Genomic DNA, 23195 nt, shown 5'->3' with positions numbered 1-23195 from the left:
ATATAGTCAGATGAAACCAAAATATAACTTTTTGGTAAAAACTCAACTCGTTGTGTTTGGAGGACAAAGAATGCTGAGTGGCATCCAAAGAATACCATACCTACTGTGAAGCATGGATGTGGAAACATCATGCTTTGGGGCTGTTTTTCTGCAAAGGGACCAGGACGACTGAGCCGTGTAAAGGGAAGAATGAATGGGGCCATGTATCGTGAGATTTTGAGTGAAAACCTCCTTCCATCAGCAAGGGCATTGATGTTCAAGTCTACCTATGATGAAAATTACAGGTCTCTCTCATCTTTTTAAGTGGGAGAACTTGCATAATTGGTGGCTGACTAAATACTTTTTTGCCCCACTGTAAAATACGTAACGGTTCCGTATTTCATTGAAAGAATAAACGTCTTGTTTTGGAGATGATAGTTCATTAATATGGTCGAATCCAGAAACTAAGGCTCGCATTTCTGTGTGTTATTATGTTATAATTAAGTCCATGATTTGATAGAGCAGTCTGACTGAGCGATGGTAGGCACCAGCAGGCTCATAAGCATTCATTCAAACAGCACTTTTGTGCGTTTTGCCTGCAGCTCTGCTGTTTATGACTTCGAGCCTATCAACTCCTGAGATTAGGCTGGTGTAACGATGTGATGTGAAATGGCTAGCTAGTTAGCGGGGTGTGCGCTAATAGCGTTTCAAACGTCACTCGCTCTGAGACTTGGAGTAGTTGTTCCCCTTGCTCTGCATGGGTAACGCTGCTTCAAGGGTGGCTGTTGTCGTTGTGTTCCTGGTCCGAGTCCAGGTAGGAGCGAGGAGAGGTACGGAAGCTATACTGTTACACTGGCAATACATCCAATAGTCAAAGGTATATGAAATACAAATGGTATAGAGAGAAATAGTCCTATAATTCCTATAATACCTACAACCTAAAACTTCTAACCTGGGAATATTGAAGACTCATGTTAAAAGGAACCACCAGCTTTCATATGTTCTCATGTTCTGAGCAAGGAACTTAAACGTTAGCTTTCTTACATGGCACATATTGCACTTTTACTTTCTTCTCCAACACTTTGTTTTTGCATTATTTAAACCAAATTTAACATGTTTCATTATTTATTTGAGGCTAAATTGATTTCATTGATGTATTATATTAAGTTAAAATAAGTGTTCATTTAGTATTGTTGTAATTGTCATTATTACAAATAAATGTTTTTTTTTTAAATCTGCAATTATTCAGTATTGCCTTTTTTTGTCCTCCAATAATCTGTATCGGCGTTGAAAAATCATAATCGGTCGACCTCTACTTGGGGTACCACTTAAATACCACAACCTTATTAAACACCCAGTAATATAGGAACAATATAAACTATGTGCATTAGCCATGGGCAGGTAACAGCTAACGCTAAAGAGGATAATCTCTGCAGCCTTAATTTCCCCTTCCAATCACCAGAAGGAGCACTTCAGCGATGTCACTCACTGTCTGAGTGACCCAAACAACATCCAAACAAAGAATGTAGCTGCTGAACAATGAGGACAAACAGATGGAGAGATAAAGGTGTTTCCACTTCCCTAGCTCCTCTACAGCCCTACATCCATTACTCGGGCTCAATCTCAAATCACTCCCTTCTCCTTGGCCCTCCATTTGCTCGCTCCCGTGCGCCAATTGCCCACGTGTCCCAAAGCTGAGGGACCGAAAATGATCGAGGGTTTAGGGGCTAATTAGACCTTCAGATAGCCACTTCGGCCAAGCCAGCAAGGCTTCAGAGTGAAGTACTATTCCGACACGCACCGCAATATCTATGGAGTTGGCGCAATTTTCTACTAAAGAATGGAAAGGCGTGCCTAATTATACGCCACATGTATTAGCTAACAGATGAAATACCTCCCAAATTAAATGTTGAACTGTTACTGAGTTTATATCTTGTAAAACAACAGGGGGGATTTGTTCAATTGATTTTCATGCTTTTTAAAAACTATTTAACGAGTGTGTCCTGAAGTTGATGGGTTTATTGATCCCATCGCCACTCACACTGGAAGTCGTTCTCAGAGTTCTGTCAGCAACACGTGACAACGGAGGGCCCTCCGAGCAAGTCGGTAGGGGCGAGGGGGGGATTTGGAGTCACTATAGGAGTGTTGTTGTGACATTGATGGGGCTGATGGGTAGTTAAGTGGAATGTTGTAGAGGTGACTTGGGAGGTTAGAGCGACATTGATGATTCAGACCATGTGACCCAGAAGCGGAGTGGCCTGTGACAGACGTGACACTGTGCATGTCACTGCGAGAGAGGAGGGGATGTTACGCTATCACCCGCTTCTCTCTATTTATCCCCTCAGTAAACTTCTTGCCCTTCTCTCACCTCTCTCTAAAGGTACTATCTACAATCTAAAAGGGTTATTCGGTTGTCCCCATAGGAGAACCCTTTGAAGAACCCTTTTTGGTTCCAGGCAGAACCCTTTTGGGTTTCATGTAGACACTTTTCCCAGAGGGGTCTACATGGAACCGACATTTGTTCTATGTGGAACCAAAAAGGACAACCAAAAAACCCTTTTGGAACCCTTTTTTCTACTGAGTGTATCCATCTCCCTTCTCCTCAAGCCTTTCCACTCTCCTCTCTACCTCTCCTTTCCCCTCTCTCCTGACCTCTATCCCCTCACTAATAACCTCTATCCCCCCAAAACATTACCATATCTCTCCTCCCCTGCCTTATCCCCTCTCTTCCTTTTCTGTCCTCTCCTCTGTCCTCTCCTCCCTCATCGCTCTCCTCCCCTCTCCACCTTGCTTCCCCCCCTATCTCTCCTCTGTCCTCTCTGCCAGGGAAAGAGCCAGTCAATAATCACTGCAACATGTTTAGCCCGGAGCCACACCCCTCTCTTCACAGTGTCGCTTTCCCATGGCCACCTACACAGAGCGACCAACAAACGACCGAGCCAACCGGCCACAATGCTTTATCTTTTTCCATTGAATGTACCAACTAATCTGGCCATATCCAGCCTGGGGCTCAAACTGCACTAATAGATTGGTTTCTCTCCAGTAGTTGGTCGACAGAGCTGGCTAGAAGCTGAAGAACAGAACCTCTGTTTTTTGTGGAGACAAAGCAGTAAATGTGTAGGAATGAACAGATTTATACAGAGTGATGGGATGATTAGAGGGAAAACGCCGGGGTTGGCCAAAAAACTGTCTGATTATGCGCCAGTGGGGGATGGGGTGTTTTTCAATGTATACAGCCAAGTATTAGGTCTAAGGGGAATTTATTACAATAATGTTAAAAGCAGAGTGAATTCCATTGGGGCAAGCTTCCATAGTCTTTAATTATGTTAAGATCAGATAATACAGGAAATAAAGGAACAGCCATGCATATAGATAAGCTTGCTAACCTATATTGTCAGTGTTAGTCTTCCAGTAGAACAAGACCATTAGTAGAGTAGACCATTAATGTCCACTCAATTCATGTAGACAGAGGTGACTTTGTAGAATGAGACGTCATCAATTCAGCATGATAAAAAAACAATTTCAAGACAACTTTGAGCCAACCCCACAAAGTATGACTTGAGAAAAAAATTATAAGTCAGTGAGACTAACTTTGATAAATACATGTCCTGCCCCCTCTGATCCCTGGTGAACTCTGCAACACACGCACACGCACACACACACCAACCCATCCCTGCACGCACGTTAACCCACCTACCTGCAAAACTCCCCTCAACCCCAAGTGGTGACCCCCTCCACCCACCTCCACCACACAGGTGTAGTCGGAGCCATCAAGCAGGGTGACCTTGCACTGCATGGTCTTGTAGCTGCGGACGCTCCGGCCTCCACCGGGAGACCTGGACAGCTTACTGGTGGATGACCTGTGTGAGGTCCTGTCCTCCTCCACCTGCGATGGCTCAAGCTGATTCTCCTCTGGGACCACGCCTCCCTCCGCTCTCTCACCTTTCTGGACAAGGGGGGCACAGGTTTTAACATAGCACTGTGATGAGAATGTTAAAGTGGGTTGATTATGATAATGCGTTGTTTTGGACTCAACAGGTTGTGACACGAATGGTCAAGTGGAATAAATATTTGGTGGGCTGGATGAATGTGACGGAAATGTTAAAGGGATACTTCTGGATTTTGGCAATGAAGCCCTGTATCTACTCAGATTAACTTTCTATTTTTATGTCTTTGCGTCAGAGTGTGAATTACATCATGACATTCGGGAGGGGGTGCAATTTTTTTGATGATCCTAATAATAAATACATTATTTAAATGGGAAAAATAAATTACTTTTTAATGGGACTTGAACACAACCAGTCATGATGCTGTAGATAAAGTTTTTTTTTGCCAAAATCCAGAAGTATCCCTTTAAGGAGAAATTATTTGGACACTTGTTTATTATAAACCTGAATAGTACTACTGTGGCTGTTTGATATTGTATGAAATGTTTCAAATTCAGCCATTTAAAGCCTATTCCCACGTAATTTACTGTATAGGCTAAATGAAGATGGCGGTGCCAAAGACAGTACAGTATGAAGATAGGTTTCTCCAATAGAAATACATGATCATGCTTGTAGGCGATGTCATAGCAACGCTGGCTAGCTAAGCTCAAGCTCAGAAACTGGTCATCAGGTCTAATGGCCGTCTTGTGCCGGACTGCGAATGTGCAGGCCGTTAAATCAAAGGCACTCCTTCGATATAAAGTGTTTTTGATGAAAATGCAAATGTTTTAGATTTGGATTGTCACTTTCATGAGGTTGGAATAATAACATGTTTGACTATTTAAGTCATTGACTCGAATCTAGGTTGTGCCTTTAGATTTAGAGAAAATGAACAAATAAGGAATCATTTTTCACTTCTCTCATTAACTTCCCAAACCCTGGCCGTGTCTACTTGGCTTATAAACTCTGTGACGGTGCTATTTTTTGTGGGTGTGGCTAACCTGCTTCTTCCTGACAGGCGTGCTGTGGGCGGCGGCCGGGGGGAAAGAGTCCGCCTCCAGGAGTGGAACCGCACTGGCCTCCTGCTGGTCCGCGCTGGACTCTGAATTTGGTTCTGTCGTCATGACAATTCACCCTACAACACAGCAAATAAATACACACAAAAGAAGATGGTAGAATTTCGACTGAGACAAAAAAAAATAGTTCAACACAAGACAACAGTTGCAACACATGCCCTAATACATGGCCACATTTCTAGATACAACTGAAATCTAACAAATTGAAAATGAAATGCTATAATAATATGTACCCTGAATACTTTCTGCAATGCAGACATAATCATATTTCCAACCACCACACCGTCAATCTGAGGAAGAGATCCATATAAGTGTTAATCTGGGATCAATCAAGAATAACCTGCATAGCAATGAAGTACACTTTCTCACTGCCGACGCCAAACATATCTAGGACAACAGCCATGATAAGAAGCTCTTGTAATGTGAAAGTCAACATTGATTTGACTACTAATGTATTTTACATAGCTTCAAGGTTGAAACAGAGGTGACACTACAGTACTTCTCTATATAATAAGCTTCCTTGAGACAGCAGTGATTCAACTCAGATTAAATCAGTGAAGAGTTGTGAGACGTGTCACACTCGCCCCAGCATTAATATACCTCAATGTCTCATTGTGACAGTCCATCAGTGTACACCAAGTGTCTTTCAAATTTAAATGAATTGAGGTGTAACTGGTAACTACAACAGTGCAGTACAATTTACAGTACTATATTTTTGATATGCATGATAATGGCCCCATTTTCCATTGACAAACCATAAGGACTTATAATGTTGTGTATATGGGTTCCCCTGAGAACACACTGTAATGGTACAACCACTTCAATATATTCAGCTGTCTGAAAGGACAAAGTCAGTAAAAAATATCAAATGCGTCTTTATTCTGTAAAGAAAACGTCACTCTACACTCCATTACAGTTCTTTCACTTATCATTTGACACCTTATAAACAACCTCTTACCATTTAATAATTCCCACGTGCTAACTCCAAAATAATCACAATGAATATGTATTGATGTCAGTAAGATGTATCCATGCTGTAATGAATCTGTAATAAATCTTAGTAGTAAGGAAAGGGCAACGTTAGTATGTGAACTTTAGCCAGCATAGTTGGAAGTGTTTGGCTGGTGAAGTGTGGCTTTCACGCACACACACACACACACACACACACACACACACACACACACACACACACACACACACACACACACACACACACACACACACACACACACACACACACACACACACACACACACACACACACACACACACACACACTAACAGTGGGCTGTGGCAGGGTGGTCAGAGCATTAGGGCTATTTATACTGTATCACCAGTGTTTACCCACAACATGGGACTGGGCTCAGTTACCCCTTCAGGTCTCCACACACATGGTGCAGGGGTTCCAGTATCACACACATACAGACACACATGTGCGCACACACACACACACTAATGCACAAAAATATGGGCAAACACACAGACATATTAAACGTAAACATACTGAGGCATGCACACACACGCACGTAGACAGGTGCCATGACACCCCTACCCACACGTGGCCACTAAGGCCCATGGCAGTCAGAGTATGCAGGGTTCAAATATGTACCACACCCAATCAGCTACTACTGTAATGGCCAGTTAAGAGTTATGTTCTTTACTGCTTTCTCCCTCAGAAACTAAGTCAAAGTCGCACTTAAGTTGTTTGAACATCATACAAAAACATGCCCTCAGCAACACAGCATGAACTGCCGTTGAACTCACTGCGTTCATTCCATAATGCTTTAATTCAATTAATGCTCAGCGTTGCGATGAATACAGATAATACAAAGACTCTGTGAGGTCCACCAGATACACATCCCCTAGAGAAACACTTTTGAGAGTATTTCATTCTTCCTCATTCAACAACGGGTTTACCCTAGCTTGGTTTGGAATGGGCTCTGTGGGCCGTAAGCCAGTGGAACCTTCTCTTGGTTTAATCTACAATCTATAATATAGGTCAGTGTGCACTGCTGACCAGGCAGAAGGTTGTCAGACACACTATAAGCTCTCCATCCGTTTATTCCAACCAAAGAGGTGACAGATTGGAGGAGCCCAGCTATGAGGACCGGACCCTGTTGCCATGAAAACCATAAATATAAGCAATAAAAACGTCAATACCAATCTCCAAAATGATTTTCCATATCCGAGCTTCAGGAAAAAGCGGATGTAAAACCTGGAAGGGAAGGGATGTAGACTAACTACGATATGAGTATGTGTCTGCATAATGAACAAAATACAAAAAAAGAGGGTTGTGGCGGTCACGAAATTTCATCAGCCAGTGATTGTCAAGCAAATAACTGTCGGTCTCACGGTAATTGACCATTAATTAACATAAACATATTTAGCATCTCCTGACTTCCACACACAGCCTACAAGCCACTGATGCGGACCTTTGGAACATTTCCATTTTAAAAAGTCTAATAAATCCATGTAATATCGTCTACACCTTCACAATAAATCCATGATTTAAAGAAAATGTAGACTATTTCAGAAGAACAGAATAGCATTCTCTGAGTTGTCCTCATTTAGCAGACAAGATGTGCTTAGAATTCTGTGGCATTATTTTATATTATTTAATAGTATAAATAATACAATTGAACAAAGCTGAATAAAATATAAATATTTTCTCCAAAAGATTTGAGGGAGTGCGCACATGCGGCTATTCTGTGTTGAGCGGTTAATAACCAAGAAATAGTTATTTTAGCTTCAAATGTTAATAAGCTATTAGGCTATTTCTTCACATTATAAGCACATGGCAGTAGGCTATTATAAACAGGAATGTTCCATTAGCGGGAAAACACCACTATCAAAAGTGACTTCAAATGCAATTATTATAAAGGTGCATTTTTATGGTGACAATTATCTTCCCTAAATTTGAAAGTCACGCACTGTTTATGTATGCCAGTTAGGCTCTAAACCCCTTGTAAAAGCAAATTAATGTGCTTAATTTAAAGAAGTTTTTTGGCCACTTTAGTTGTGATATAAACCTTATCAAAACATATTGACCTATAGGCTAGGCTACTTGATGTGTACAACTGTGATTTGAAAAAGTCTGTTTCTTATACTGGGCATCATTCACAAGTGACAATATATAATTCACAAGTGATAGGCTAATATTGTCACCCATCAGACTATTCTTGATTTAATCTTGTCTTTACATATACAAAATAATATGTGTGTGAAATTTACTGTGATTTAGAATGGACCATTACCATGCATCTGTATTGAAACAGTGGCAGTGGGGAAAAATACATGTCATTGTCACGACTTCCGCCGAAGTTGGCTCCCCTGCCTGTTCGGGCGGTGCTCGGCGGTCGTCGTCACCGTCCTACTAGCCACTACCGATCCCTTTTTCGTTTGTCTGTTGGTTTTGTCTTATTAGTTTCACCTGTGCGTATTTTAGTTTAATTAGCGTCCTTATATATAGTAGGTTGTCCCCGCCCTTGTTTTGTGCGGGATTGTTTTTGTTATCCTGTTATATGGTGGTTTTTGTGTGTTTTATTCTCCGGACTATTTTGGTCCTGTGTTTAGGCTGGGTATGGTATTCACCCTGTGTGTTGGCGTGACCGTCGTTTGTGCGCAGGAGAATAAACTGACAAATTACTGGAACCTGCTCTCTGCGCCTGATTCCACCCACCACTCTTAGCAAATCGTGACAGTCATCTCTGCACTTAAATAGCAGATGGAGGACGCTTTCCCGTTATTCATTTTCATGCCAGCCAGGCAGGCTCTACTCCTGTTGTAAAGATAAGCAATGTGCTTAATATTAGGAAAGTTGCGAAATAAATATAATAGGCCTAGCCTTTTCAGTAGAGGCCATCACTCTGTTTTCTCACCAACTGCATAGCCTATGGAAATGTTGCCCAACATGAGCTCATGAAGTGTTTGATTCCATTTTCGAATACATTTGCATTGATGTCAAAGTGATTAGAGGGACAATAGAGTGCTGAGTACCAGGCAGTTAGCACATTTGGTGGGCTACTAATGAGGTGTGGCGGTAATACGGTCACTGCAGCAGCCCTATGTAGGCCTAATGCAAATTCATCATCATAATGCAAAGATTCTTGTCAGAATGCATTAGCATCAATTTGTAAAAAGATGCCATATTACCTGCCAGTGTGGAGGTAATCAGAAAAATTATAGCATAATGGTAAATTATTATAATTTTTTTACTAGAAACAATATTTCCCTGACTTGCATAACCTTAGCTTCATTAACTTAACTTTGACTGCAACTATTGCATAATCTATCGACATTTACATATAGTGAAAGAATGTGTATTTTCTTGACAACAATACGCATATTTTTTTTACCTCTAAAGATGACAGAAATAGTAAATTGGCCAGGCAAAAAGTCAAGGTGTAAATGCCAGGAGAGAATTCAAAGAGGTAAAAAGACTGAGCGGATAAAAGCTAATAAAATTTACGGCCACACAATCTAAGGGCATTAGATTTTGAAATGAACAGCTCCCAAATGTGGCCTGTTCATATGTGCAGATTGGGAATATTATCTCGCCAACAGTGATATGGGACGGGTGAAATTGGAGATTGGAACATAATTTTTTACTTTATAAAGGGTTTATAATTAGTTTACATTACTGTCAGTTAAACACATTTAACTCCTTTGCTACAATTGTGAGCTGAGAAAGGACATATGAGAAATAAATTACGCACACAAGCCCCTACCAATGAAACCAACTGAAAACAGAATAGGAGCATAGATTGTGGAGAAGCTTGGATGAGGAGAGTGATCGACTAGCAATACAATCAAGTCAAGAGTCAAGCACCTGTCGCCCCCTTCCCCAAAACCCCCGCGCTACACCACCATAATTATATTCATCTGCTGTAGGAGTAGTGATGAGTCTGTATTATTCATCTGCTGTAGGATTAGTGGTGAGTCTGTGACATAGAGACCATGAAGGGAATGAGCTGACTAAACACAAACTTCCAGGCTGAATTTACAAATATTAGTGTGTGTGTCCGTGTGCATGACTTTTTTCTTTCTTTTTTCTTTCCCCTTTATTTAACTAGGTAGGCTAGTTGAGAACAAGTTCTCATTTACAACTGTGACCTGGCCAAGATAAAGTAAAGCAGTGCAACACAAACAACAACACAGAGTTACACTTAGAATAAACAAACATACAGTCAATAACACAATAGAAAAAAGTCTATACACAGTGTGTGCAAATGAGGTAAGATAAGGGAGGTAAGGCAATAAATAGCATTTAGCAATTAAACACTGTAATGAAAGATGTGCAAGTAGATATACTGGGGTGCAAAGGAGCAAAAATAAATAACAGTATAGGGATGAGGTAGATGGATGGGCTATTTACAGCTGGGATATGTACAGGTGCAGTGATCTGTGAGCTGCTCTGACAGCTGGTGCTTAAAGTTAGTGAGGGAGATGTGAGTCTCCAGCTTTAGTGATTCTTGCAATTCGTTCCAGTCATTGGCAGCAGAGAACTGGAAGGATAGGTGGCTAAAGGAGGAGTTGGCTTTGGAGGTGACGAGTGACATATACCTGCTGGAGCGCGTGCTACAGGTGGGTTCTGCTATGGTGACCAGTGAGCTGAGATAAGGCGGGGCTTTACCTAGCAAAGACTTATAGGTGACCTGGAGGCAGTGGGTCTGGCGACGAATATGAAGCGAGGGCCAGTGAACGAGATCATACAGGTCGCAGTGGTGGGTAGTATATGGGGCTTTAGTGACAAAACGAATGGCACTGTGATAGACTGCATCCAATTTGCTGGGTAGAGTGTTGGAGGCTATTTTGAAAATGACATCGCCCGAAGTTGAGGATCGGCAAGATAGTCAGTCTTTCGAGGGTATTTTTGACAGCATGAGTTAAGGATGCTTTGTTGCGATATAGGAAGCCGATTCAAGATTTAATTTTGGATTGGAGATGCTTAATGTGAGTCTGGAAGGAGAGTTTACAGTCTAACCAGACACCTAGGTATTTGTAGTTGTCCACATATTCTAAGTCAGAACCGTCCAGAGTAGTGACGCTGGACAGGCGGGCAGAAATTGGTTGAAGAGCATGCATTTAGTATTGCTAGCATTTAAGAGCAGTTGGAGGCCACGGAAGGAGAGTTGTATGGTACTGAAGCTTGTCTGGAGGTTAGTTAACAGTGTCCAAAGAAGGGCCAGAATTATACAGAATGGTGTCGTCTTCGTAGAGGTGGATCAGAGAATCACCAGCAGCAAGAGCGACATCATTGATGTACCCAGAGAAAATAGTCGGCCCGAGAATTGAACCCTGTGGCACCACCATAGAGACTGCCAGAGGTACGGACAACAGGCCCTCCGATTTGACACACTGAACTCTGTCTGAGAAGTAGTTGGTGAACCAGGCGAGGCTGTCATTTGAGAAACCAAGGCTGTTGAGTCTGCCGATAAGAATGTGGTGATTGACAAAGTCGAAAGCCTTGGCCAGGTTGATGAATACCTCTGCACAGTATTGTCTCTTATCGATGGCGGTTATGATATCGTTTAGGACCTTGAGCGTGGCTGAGGTGCACCCATGACCAGCTCGGAAACCAGATTGCATAGCGGAGAAGGTACAGTGGGATTCAAAATAGTCGGTGATCTGTTTGTTAACTTGGCTTTCGAAGACCTTAGAAAGGCAGGTCAGGATAGATATAGGACTGTAGCAGTTTGGGTCTAGAGTGTCTCCCCTTTGAAGAGGGGGATGACCGCGGCATCTTTCCAATCTTTGGGATCTCAGACGATACAAAAGAGAAGTTGAACAGGCTAGTAATAGGGGTTGCAACAATTTCGGCAGATAATTTTAGAAAGAGAGGGTCCAGATTCTCTAGCCCTGTTGACTTGTAGGGGTCTAGATTTTGCAGCTTTTTCAGAACATCAGCTATCTGGATTTGGGTGGAGGAGAAATGGGGGCGGCTTGGGCAAGTTTCTGTGGGGGGTGCAGGGCTGTTGACCAGGGTAGGGGTGGCCAGGTGGAAAGCATGGCCAGCCGTAGAAAAATGCTTATTGAAATTCTTAATTATTTTGGATTTATCGGTGGTGACAGTGTTTCCTAGCTGGGAGGAGGTACTCTTATTCTCCATGGACTTTACTGTGTCCCAGAACATTTTGGAGTCATCCAGGCCCAGATAGACTCAATACTGCTTCACCACCAGGGAAGCCCTGTGAGGCTACAGCCAGTGACTCTACAGAACATCTCTGATGTAGTCAGGGAATTCTGGTTCATAGAAATGCTATGTTGTTGATTGTGATTTCAATCATTTTAATCTGGTGTTTGAATTGGGAATGACTCTGAGCACTTATTGGTTCAAGCTGGTCGGTCTATTGAACAGGCTGACAGCACGTCAGCAGACTAACTGACATCGGATTCACTCCGATAAAACAGTGAGCCACAATCATCTCTCTCTCCTGTCAAGCTTGTTTGATGTTTGCCTCTCCCTCAGGGTGATTCTAGCTTTGTTTGGGAAAACATAGAGTTGACTTTGCTTTACAGAGACTAAAAACGTCCGGGGTCAAAGAGGACGAAAGACACTACAGCCCAGATATAAAAGAATAATGCAATCAAACGAGAGGGAGGGGCTAGCGAGCGAGATAGAGAAGATTAAAGCTTACAAAAGATCAGGACATTCTCATCTCAATTGCGTTTTACACCACATCAAACAAATGTGTAGCAAACAGGAAGAAGGCAACGGCTGAGTTTACTCTCGTTTCTTTCAGTGAACAAAAAATATCCCACAGCATGCTCTGCTTCTCAGAGGCTGATAGGTACTGATGGGAGCTGCTCTGAGCACTCCACCAAAGGGGATATTGAGAAATATTCTGAGACAGCCCCACTGACCCCTGGAGAGAGAGAAATGGGACGTGTCCCAATCCTCTAACGTAGGATTTTATTTCCCCCATGTCTCTTTTCTTCTATTGCGGTTCAGGGATGAAATCAGGCACACAGAGTGAACACTGTTAGATAGGTGCTATCTAGTACCAAAAATGGTTATTTGGCTGTCCCCATAGGAGAACCATTTGAAGATCCCTTTTGGTTTCAAGTAGAACCCTTTTGGTTCAATGTAGAACTCTTTTGGGTTCCACGTAGAACCCTTTCCACAGAGGCTTCTACATGAAACCCAAAAGAGTGCTACCTGGAACCAAAAAGGTTTCTCCTATGGGGACAGCCGCAGAACCCTTTTAGAACCCTCTTTTTCTGAGAATGAAGGAACCCTATTCAATCAAAATAAAGAATGTTTACTTTACAGTTTCAAGTCAACTGCAAAACATGCTTTTCTGCTGTGCAAGGACTTTCTGGTAATTTATTACTAGGTTTTATGGAAGTAGGTTGACCACATTTAAAATACCCAAATGCGGGATGATTTTGCGGAACATTCGCGGGACAGTGTAGCCTGTATAATATTTCTAAAGAGATTACATAAGTGTACAGATGTAGGATCTTAATTTGATCACCCTGTTGCAGGATAACTTGTAGTGCATTTGTGGTTTAAAAATACTTCTGAAGTTTGTAATTTCTACTATGTCAGACTTGATTTTCCCTTACGAAAAATGTATCAACACTTACAAAAATGCACATGAATTATAATCCACATAATAATTCATATTTCCATAAAATAATTCATACTTCCTAAAATCCTACATCTGTAGCCTACTGTGCATCACATGTTCAAAAAATATTATCACTATTGTCCAGGCTCTGCAAAACGCCTTGACAAAAGGAGCCCCCAAAAAAGACAAAGGTGGCGCTTGTTGCAGTAGTTACTATGGCGACATTAAAGATAGTCCAGGCTAAACAGCAGGAACACCAGTAAACTGCAGGCATATTTAGGCCAGCATAGCAGTCTGCTGTTGGACTAATATTAAAGCAGCAGAGAAAACAGAACAAACAAGAAAGATCCCATGAAGGTCAGGAAATCCTTTCTAGCCATACTGATATTAGGAAATTATAATCCTCAAATGTTCTAAATGTTCTGTATTTTTGCTTGAAAAATCACGAGACAAATTTGCATTTCTCTACGTTCCTAGTAAGCAGAAATCTGAATTATTCAAGCCATCATCTGAAGGTAATTTATTTATCAGAAAAAGGAGTAAAAATTTACTTGACAAAGGAGCTGATATTTCAACCAGAATTAATCAACTTTCATGACCAATGAAGCAATGGGGGGAATTCAAGAGAACAGGATTTCACCACAGAGATAAAGGCCAGTAGTTCCACACAAAAAAACATGTCATCCATACTGAACAAAAATATAAATTAGTGACAGTTCATATAAGGAAATCAGTCATTTTTAGCTTTCAGGAATTGTGTACAGATCCTTGCGACAATGGGCCTCAGGATCTCAGGATCACAATGCAATTGTGTTAGTTTTCCATAGCTTACAGTATGTCTGCCTACGGTTGGACATTTTGGGGAATATTCTGAGGTGGAAACGTTCTGTGGGAATTAATGGGAATATATGGGAATTAATGGGAATACATGGGAGTTAACTGAAATATATGCAAATTAATATTAATACCATTTAAATGTAGATGTTTTTTGCATTGGATATATCATACTCTATATCATATGGAGACAGAAACATAAACCTTTTACCTTAACATAAGTAGACATAATTGCAAATTATTAAATCCTTCCAATAGAAATGTAAAAAACAATTTAGCTACGAATTGAACTTAAATTAGAAGAGTTTGTATTTTTGTATTTATTATTGATCCCATTTGCTGCTGCCAAAGCAGCGGTTATACTTCCTAGGGTCCAGCAAAATGAAGGTAGTTTATACAATTTTAAAACATTACAATACATTCAGATTTCACAACACACTGTGTGCCCTCAGGCCCCAACTCCACCACTACCACATATCTACAGTACTAAATCCATGTGTATGTTAGTGTGTATGTGCATGTGCCAATGTTTGTGTTGCTTCACAGTCCCCGCTGTTCCATAAGGTGTTTTTTTGTCTGTTTTTTAAAATCTAATTTTACTGCTTGTGTCAGTTACTTGATGTAGAATAGAGTTCCATGTAGTCATGGCTCTATGTAGTACTGTGTGCCTCCCATAGTCTGTTCTGGACTTGGGGACTGTGAAGAGACCTCTTGTGGCATGTCTTGTGGGGTATGCATGGGTGTCCGAGCTGTGTGCCAGTAGTTTAGACAGACAACTTGGTGCATTCAACATGAATAAAAGTAGTGATGAAGTCAATCTCTCCTCCACTTTCAGCCATGAGAGATTGACATGCATATTATTAATATTAGCTCTGTGTTCATCCAAGGGCCAGCCATACTGCCCTGTTCTGAGCCAATTGCAATTTTCCAAAGTCCTTTTTTGTGGCACCTGACCACACAATTGAACAGTAGTCAAGGTGCGACAACTAGGGCCTGTAGGACCTGCCTTGTTGATAGTGTTGTTAAGAAGGCAGAGCATCGCTTTATTACAGACAGACTTCTCCCAATCTTAGCTACTACTGCATCAATATGTTTTGACCATGACAGTTGTCACAATCTAGTGTTACGCCAAGTAGTTTAGTCATCTCAACTTGCTCAATTACCACGTTATTTATTACAAGGTTTAGTTGAGGTTTAGTGTTTAGTGAGTATTTTGTTCCAATACAATGCTTTTAGTTTTAGAAATATTTAGGGCTAACTTATTCCTTGCCACCCACTCTGAAACTAACTGCAGCTATTTGTTGAGTGTTGCAGTCATTTCATTTGCTAGCTGATGTTTATAGTGTTGAGTCATCCGCATACATAGAAACTCTGGCTTTACTCAAAGTCAGTGGCATGTCGTTAGTAAAAAATGGAAAAAGGAAGGGGCCTAAACAGCTACGCTGGGGAATTCCTGATTCCATGTGAAGAGCCGACTCTTCACATGGGAGGATTTCACTGAACAACAAAAGAAAGGGACTATTGAATGATCCCCAATGATCCATTGCATCTCCCAAAAACAGTTTTTAACATACATCTTTAAAATTATAGTCTAGAAACAAAAGGTTAGGTTGTCTTCCTCTCAGGCTTCTCCCTCAACCTTCTCAAATTCTTCAACCCTTGTTTTGGTCAGCCTGTTGCGTGCTCTGGTGTGTGTGTTCCCAAACAAGGACCAGTTGCGCTCTGAGGCGGCTGATGTTCGTGGGATTTGGAGGATGATGGAGGCAACAGGGGAAAGATCCTCAGATCCACAAAGTCCCTTCCACCAGGTGGCTGATGAGATATGTTGGCACGACTGCCATATCACATCTCCATCCCAAACCCCTTGCTTGAAAGTGTACTTTGCCAGACTGCCAAGAACCTTGCCCTCATCCAGGCCAAGGTGGCGAGACATGGTAGTGATGACACCATAAGCCTTGTTGATCTCTGCATCAGACAGGATGCTCTTGCCAGCATACTTGGGGTCCAACATGTACTCTGCGGCGTGTATGGGGTACAGGCAGAAGTCTTCATGCTTTCTGATGTATTTCAGAACTGCAGTTTCCTCTGCTTGCAGTAACAGTGAAGTGTGCAGAGCAGTACGGATTTCTTCTCTTACATCTGCAAGCAGAGTCTGAACATCAGACAGATGCGTGCAATCTGTGCAATGGCTACTGCTACAGGTTTCAGGAGTATCAGACTGCTTACCACTCTCTTCCAAAATACGTCATCCAGGAGGATCCTCTTGATGGGGCTGTCCATATCGGCAGACTGTGATATAGCCATTTCTTGGAGAGACTCCTTCCCCTCCAGGAGACTGTCAAACATGACCCAAATGGGTGTTGCTGGGCAGCTTCAATGTGGTGCTCTTATTCTTCTCACTTTGCTTGGTGAGGTAGATTGCTGCTTCAACTTGATGACCCTTCACATACCTAACCATTTCATTGGCTCTCTTGTAGAGTGTATCCATTGTTTTTTGTGCCATGATGACCTTGAGGAGCAGAATCAACGCATAAGCAGCACAGCCAATGGGTGTGATGTGAGGGTAGGACTCCTCCACTTTAGACCAAGCAGCCTCCATGTTCGCAGCATTGTCTGTCACCAGTGCAAATACCTTCTGTAGTCCAAGGTAATTTATGACTGCCTTCAGCTCATCTGCAATGTAGAGACCGGTGTGTCTATTGTCCTTTGTGTCTGTGCTCTTGTAGAATACTGTTTGAGGGGTGGAGATTATGTAGTTAATTATTCCTTGCCCACAAACATTTGACCACACATCAGAGATGATTGCAATACAGTCTGCTCTCTCTATGATTCGCTTGATCTTCACTTGAACTCTGTTGAACTCTGCATCCAGCAAATGAGTAGATAAAGCATGTCTGGTTGGAGGGGTGTTTGCTGGGCAAAGAACATTCAGAAATCTCTTCCAATGCACATTGCCTGTGAGCATCAGAGGTGAACCAGTTGCATACACAGCTTGAGCAAGACATTCATCAGCATTTCTCTGACTACGTTCCTCCATTGAGTCAAAAAAACTTCTGATTCCAGGAGGACCAATAGCTGTTGCTATCGATAAAGTGTCTGATTCATCATTTTCACCTCAAATAGAAGTAGAGGGACTTTTGTCAGAGGTTGCTTGTTGTGAGCGCTGAGGGAATTTTATGCACTTTGCTGGATAATTCTGCATCTTTGTTGCCTTCTTCACATATGATTTGGCACAGTATTTGCAAAAGTACACAGCTTTTTCTTCTACACTAGCTGCAGTGAAATGTCTCCACACATCAAATAGTGCCCGTGGCATTTTCCTGTAAACATTAGAAAAAAATAAGTTAAAAAATTCCTAATACAATTTCATGTACAGATAAATAGTTAAGTAGTTAGATTAAAGAACTCCTTTGTAAGATAAATGTTTTAAAATTAAACATCTATGAAAACATGTGAATTAACACTCCTCAGTTAGTAGGCCCAAGCAAGCTAAAACCCACATGGTAGCAAAAACTAACTAGCAGAAATTGTTGACAAGTTAGAAACAATTTAAACACACTTTGCTGTCGGCTACTATTTACTAGTTAACAAAAAATCATATATGTCTTATAAAATATATTCACCCCACCCAGTATTGTAATCAAAACTTACCATAAAAAATGTAGTCCTTGGCTCAGACAGTGTAGTAGTGTGGGCTCGATAGCATCTCATTAGTGTGCAAGATCTTGAGAATCAGCTGTACATGTGATGGAAGAGTGCATTGCACATGTGAAGGAAGAATGCACTTTGCATGCAGAGGGTTGCAATTCCATTGAATTGGGGATAGTTTAACCAAAATATGCCACAAGACATAGAATTGCCTTATGTGTATCCCACAAAAAAAGGTTCACTGTTATAAGCTAACGTTTTTGATGAATTTAAGCAAAATTCCCCAAATTCCAGGGCTTAAATTCCTATGGAAAATTTCCGGAAGGTTTTCGACCCTTGGCAACCCTATGTCTGCCCATACCATAACCCCACCGCCCCCATGGGGCACTCAATTCATAACGTTGACATCAGCAAACCACTCGCCCACATGATACCATACATGTGGTCTGCGGTTATGAGGCCAGTTGGACGTACTGCCAAATTCTCTAAAATGACATTGGAGGCAGCTTATGGTAAATAAATTAACATTAAATTATCTGGCAACAGCTCTGTTGGACATTCCTGCAGTCAGCATGCCAATTGCACGCTCCATCAAAGCTTGAGACATCTTTGGGCATTGTGTTGTATGACAAAACTGCACATTTTGGAGTGGCCTTTTATTGTCCCCAGCACAAGGTGCACCTGAGTAATGATCATGCTGTTTAATCAGCTTCTTGATATGCCACACCTGTCAGGGGTATGGATTATCTTGGCAAAAGAGAAATTCACACTAACAGGGATGTAAACAAATGTGTCCACAATATTTAAGAGATATAAGGTTTTTGTGTGCATGGAACATTTCTGGGATCTTTTATTTCAGCTCATGAAACATGGGAACAACACTTTACATGTTGTGTTCAGTGTAAAACAAATGCGTAGCTTCTTCAACCTCCGGTGAACACTGATGTATGTTCTTTTTCATACAAGCCTCTTGCTAAAGCCCCAGTGGAAAACGTCTTTCTGGGCTACCATTGTATCATGAATGATGCTCTCTCTTTATTGGTGTCTCTCCCTTTCTCTCTCTCTGTCTCTTTCTCGCCCGTTGGTGCCTATAATTAGCAAGGATGCCAATATGGGTTGGGTTGGGCACAGCTGTGCAGAGAATGCATGCGTGTACTGGTATCTTTTACACACAGAATGCCGACTGCTGTCGAAAAAGATGGCCGCTCTGACCTTTTCTGACACTTACTGTATCTGGAGTCCTCATCAAAAGACTGTTTGTCTGTGGACCTGTGGGACTCTTCTAGAGAGCATATAGCATCAAACAATGGCCTGTCTTCTAATCAGACAGACCTGGGTTCAAATGGTGTTTGTTTTTGTTCAAATTCTTTAATTGCGCTTGATTGAGCTTGTTTGGAGAAATGGAAAATGCCCGAAAGTGCAAACCCCACTTATTTGGCATTTCAGGTAGGCTTAAACAAATGCTCAAAGTATCTGAAGGAAAACAAACAATATTTGAATCCAGTGTGGCTAGTTCTGACTCCGCATCCTCTTTATGAACAGTATTACCTTTGAATAGTCTCCTCTCCTCTGACTAGATAACATCTGAACCCTTCTTCTCCTATCTCTATTTACAGCACAGAGAATACAGACTGGGGCTGAACAATTAACTGAAATGTCTGTTCTTTTTCAGTATTCAGACTTATGAACAATCCTCCTTTTTTTTACCAACAAGTCTGATAAATTCATATATTCTTTCTACAGCTTATCAGCGTACACCCAATATGTTCCCCGCAGTTGATAATGCTTATTATGCATTATGGTTGAACCAAAAGATGACATGTAACAAAAATTAAATTGGAAACAATTAAATATATACTGTATATTGCATTTAATTCAATAATAATGTACAGTATGTTGATGCTAATATTATATGATAACATTAGCCTAATATATTCAACATGTTGTAAACTTTTGTCTTTTAACAGTTTCACTCAAATCATTCTCATCAACCTAATAATTGACACACCCCTCAATATTGTCATTGTCTACATAACCGTTGGTGGTTTACAAAATAAATTACTGGGAGTTTATATGTAGAGCATATAGCTTACAATTTATTTGCCATTAGTCAGCACCTCTACACTAAATGATTTCTCTTTTTATTTTTCAGTTTTTAAACAACTAATTGACTGAAGTCAGTTCAATTATTTAAATTCCATTTAGTTCTGTTTTTTTTGTGAGCTTGATGCTCAGTTTCTGTGGAGAAAAATCTTATCTAGCCCAAACTCTGCGATGTAGTAGGGATTTATAGTTTCCAACAGGCCAATATTCTACATAGTTTAGCACAGGAAATGTGGTAATTAACTACAATAACCATAATCCATTGCATGTCCGTTTACTTGTCAGCTCTCGGTCTGTGTGGAGCATGAGAGAGAGATAGAAAGCAGTTGCATTGCGGGGCTTTCTCTACATACAAATACGTGATCGAGGTGATTGATAGTTGGTATTCAACAGTCATAAAAGTGCCTAATCTACTTTGAAGAACTACTAAAATAGTGAATTCGTCAGGCTATATAGGCAGCAGCTCTATAGAGATGAGATGTTGACTTGGAATGAAATAATAAATTCATTGACTAAAACAAATATTTAAGTAATGTGAATAAATTATGTTAATAAGCGATAAGCAGTAATGAGCAGTTACTACCATCATTGGACTTGTATTAATAGTGTTTTTCTGTGTTACAGCATTCAACCCACAAAATGCATTGTGCATTTCATGTCCAAAAAAATTATAATCAAAAAAGAAATTGAAAACAGTGATATTTTTTTTATAGTCGAAACGACCTCAAAAGGCACTAATCGCTCAGCACTAGTACCACAGAAGTCCTCTTCAGATCTTATCTTACGCTTGCTTCCTTCAATTATTGTTCTCCCTTGAATTATTCCCAAATAACCAGTGTCTCCTTCAATCTGATTGCATTGCTATCTTCCCCTTCAGCTAATAGAGCCGGTGGGCCGGCAGTGGACCGGCAGAGTCCAGAGACCCCCCAGCCAATTACCCAGTTCAACGCCACAGCTGGTCCTCTTTACCAAACAGCCCTACAATTTAACCAACCACAATACCAGGATTCAACCCAGACCACCCAGGGAGAGGGGGGAAAGCAACAGTAGCCCACATGAGTGAGGGAACACATTTCCACAATGAATGACCTCCCTTAGGGAAATTGGAGGAACAAACAGAGGGGGAGCTAGCTATCAGCACATCTGTGTTCCCCCATCACAAAGCATCCAAAAGTGTGAAGTAGAACAGACACACTGGAAGGAGTTGATTCTGTCTGTCACAATGCGCTAAAAGCCTATCACAGAAGAAACCTGTTTTGTCCAACTAAATAACCCCAGGGCAGATTAGAAATGGTCTTGAGGGAACCATTGATCTGGATGGGAGAGAGGTTCAATCAGCTGACACAGTTTAGATGAGCCTAGTTACTTATTGTATGGCTCTCCCTGGTAGGTGGATTAAAGACCTTTATACTCAATCATTGATGACCCAAAACAACACTGCTCATGAATAAAGAATAAGTCTAATATTTGACATCCACACAACCATTGATAACGTATTTCCTGAAATGAAGAGAATATTATTACAATTACAAAAACAATGTTTTTTTATGAGGTATCATTAACACAGTCAGCGACTGTAACCTAGAATGTTTTTCCATTCAACTCTACCCCTTTGAAGCCAAAGCAAACACGCCTGGAACTGTAATAACAGTGTCTCATGTGGCATAATATTGATGATATTAAAGAGATAGTTTGGGATTTTGGCAATGAAGCCCTTTATCTTCTTCCCCAGAGTCAGATGAACTTGTGGATACTATTTTTTATGTATGCTAGCTGTACCCAAAGACTTCCACTCTTTGTGCTAAGCTAGTTAGCATTGGCCCGTGAACCTAACTCTAACTTCCCTCATAATGGACGCAGCTCTGTACTGTAAGTCAGTCTGGATAAGAGTGTCTTCTAAGTGACTAAAATGTAAATGTTAATGAGAAATATGAATTATTCAATCAGGTCCATCTAAGAGCAAACAGAAACCTGGTTAAGATGAAAAAATTATAATAATTATAAGGGTAAAAGAAATTGAGTTTAGATCCCAATTAAAATAAGGCATGTACTGATCTGATCTGCATACTGAGCTCCAATAGTTTTTTTTCTCCCGTTGATAGACGTTCTCATCATAGAGAATCTCCCATGGACTCTAAAGCAGGATCGCACCATTATATTACTGAATGATATAGTACTATCTACAGATCCACACAATTACAGAGTATAGTACATAAAGGCTGTCTTTCAATCATATAGGACAGCCGCCAGGCATACTGTGAAGATTATGATCCATCGATATAGGCCTATACACTGTCTACAGCCCTATACACTGTCAGAGTATTATGATTATAAATGGAGAATACAACTTCCAAAAACCTAAATACAGCCTCTATAAAAATGTTTGATAACACTTCACATTTACCATGGAGTAAAGTGGTAATAACATGGTTAAAGTATATTATAAACTGGGTGGTTCAAGCTCTGAATGCTAATTGGCTGACAGCCGTGGTATATCTGACCATATACCACGGGTATGACAAAACATGTATTGTTACTGCTCTAATTGCATTGGTAACCAGTTTATAATAGCAATAAGGCACCTCAGGGGTTTGTGATATATGGCCAATATACCACGGCTAAGGGCGTTCATTCGTGCCTAAGAACAGCCCTTAGCCGTGGCATATTGGCCATATACCACATCTCCTCGGGCCTTAATGCTTAAGTAACACGTTATACAGTAGATGTTGCTGTTTACAATGTAAAGGTTACTACCTGAATTCTATATAATCAGACTTTAACTCCTCTAAACTGCTCATGGTTCAACTCATAGGCCAGGGGTAGTCAACTCTGACCCTACGAGGTCCAGAGCCTGCTGGTGTTCTATTCTACCTGATCATTAATTGCACACACCTGGTGTCCCAGGTCTAAATTTGTCCCTGATTAGAGAGGAACAATGAAACAATGCAGTGGAACTGGCTTCTAGGCCCAGAGTTGAGTTTGAGGGTCATAGGCTTATATCAAGGAAAGGCATGGCAATGTTTTGCAAAAAAACCTCAGAGAAAAATTGCTGAGTT

At 41.0% G+C, this 23195-nt stretch overlaps 1 protein-coding gene across 5 annotated transcripts in view; it reads right to left on the bottom strand.

Annotated features, from left to right (window-relative positions):
• Positions 1 to 23195, bottom strand: part of LOC135517308 (band 4.1-like protein 3) — a 56256-nt gene that overhangs the window by 30046 nt on the left and 3015 nt on the right. For all 5 annotated transcript variants that reach the window (XM_064941494.1, XM_064941497.1, XM_064941498.1 and 2 more), the window contains exons 2-3: positions 4907 to 5040; positions 3722 to 3925 (exon numbers count right to left, since the gene is read on the bottom strand). In XM_064941494.1, coding sequence (XP_064797566.1) covers positions 3722 to 3925; positions 4907 to 5029 — 327 coding nt within the window. In that variant the 5' untranslated portion in view covers positions 5030 to 5040. The remainder of the gene's footprint in view (positions 1 to 3721; positions 3926 to 4906; positions 5041 to 23195) is intronic.

Source organism: Oncorhynchus masou, chromosome 28, assembly GCF_036934945.1.
Source record: "Oncorhynchus masou masou isolate Uvic2021 chromosome 28, UVic_Omas_1.1, whole genome shotgun sequence".
In the NCBI taxonomy this organism is placed as follows: Eukaryota; Metazoa; Chordata; class Actinopteri; order Salmoniformes; family Salmonidae; genus Oncorhynchus; species Oncorhynchus masou.
Note: the sequence above shows the minus strand (reverse complement) of the source record. Positions and strands in the feature narration are given on the sequence as shown.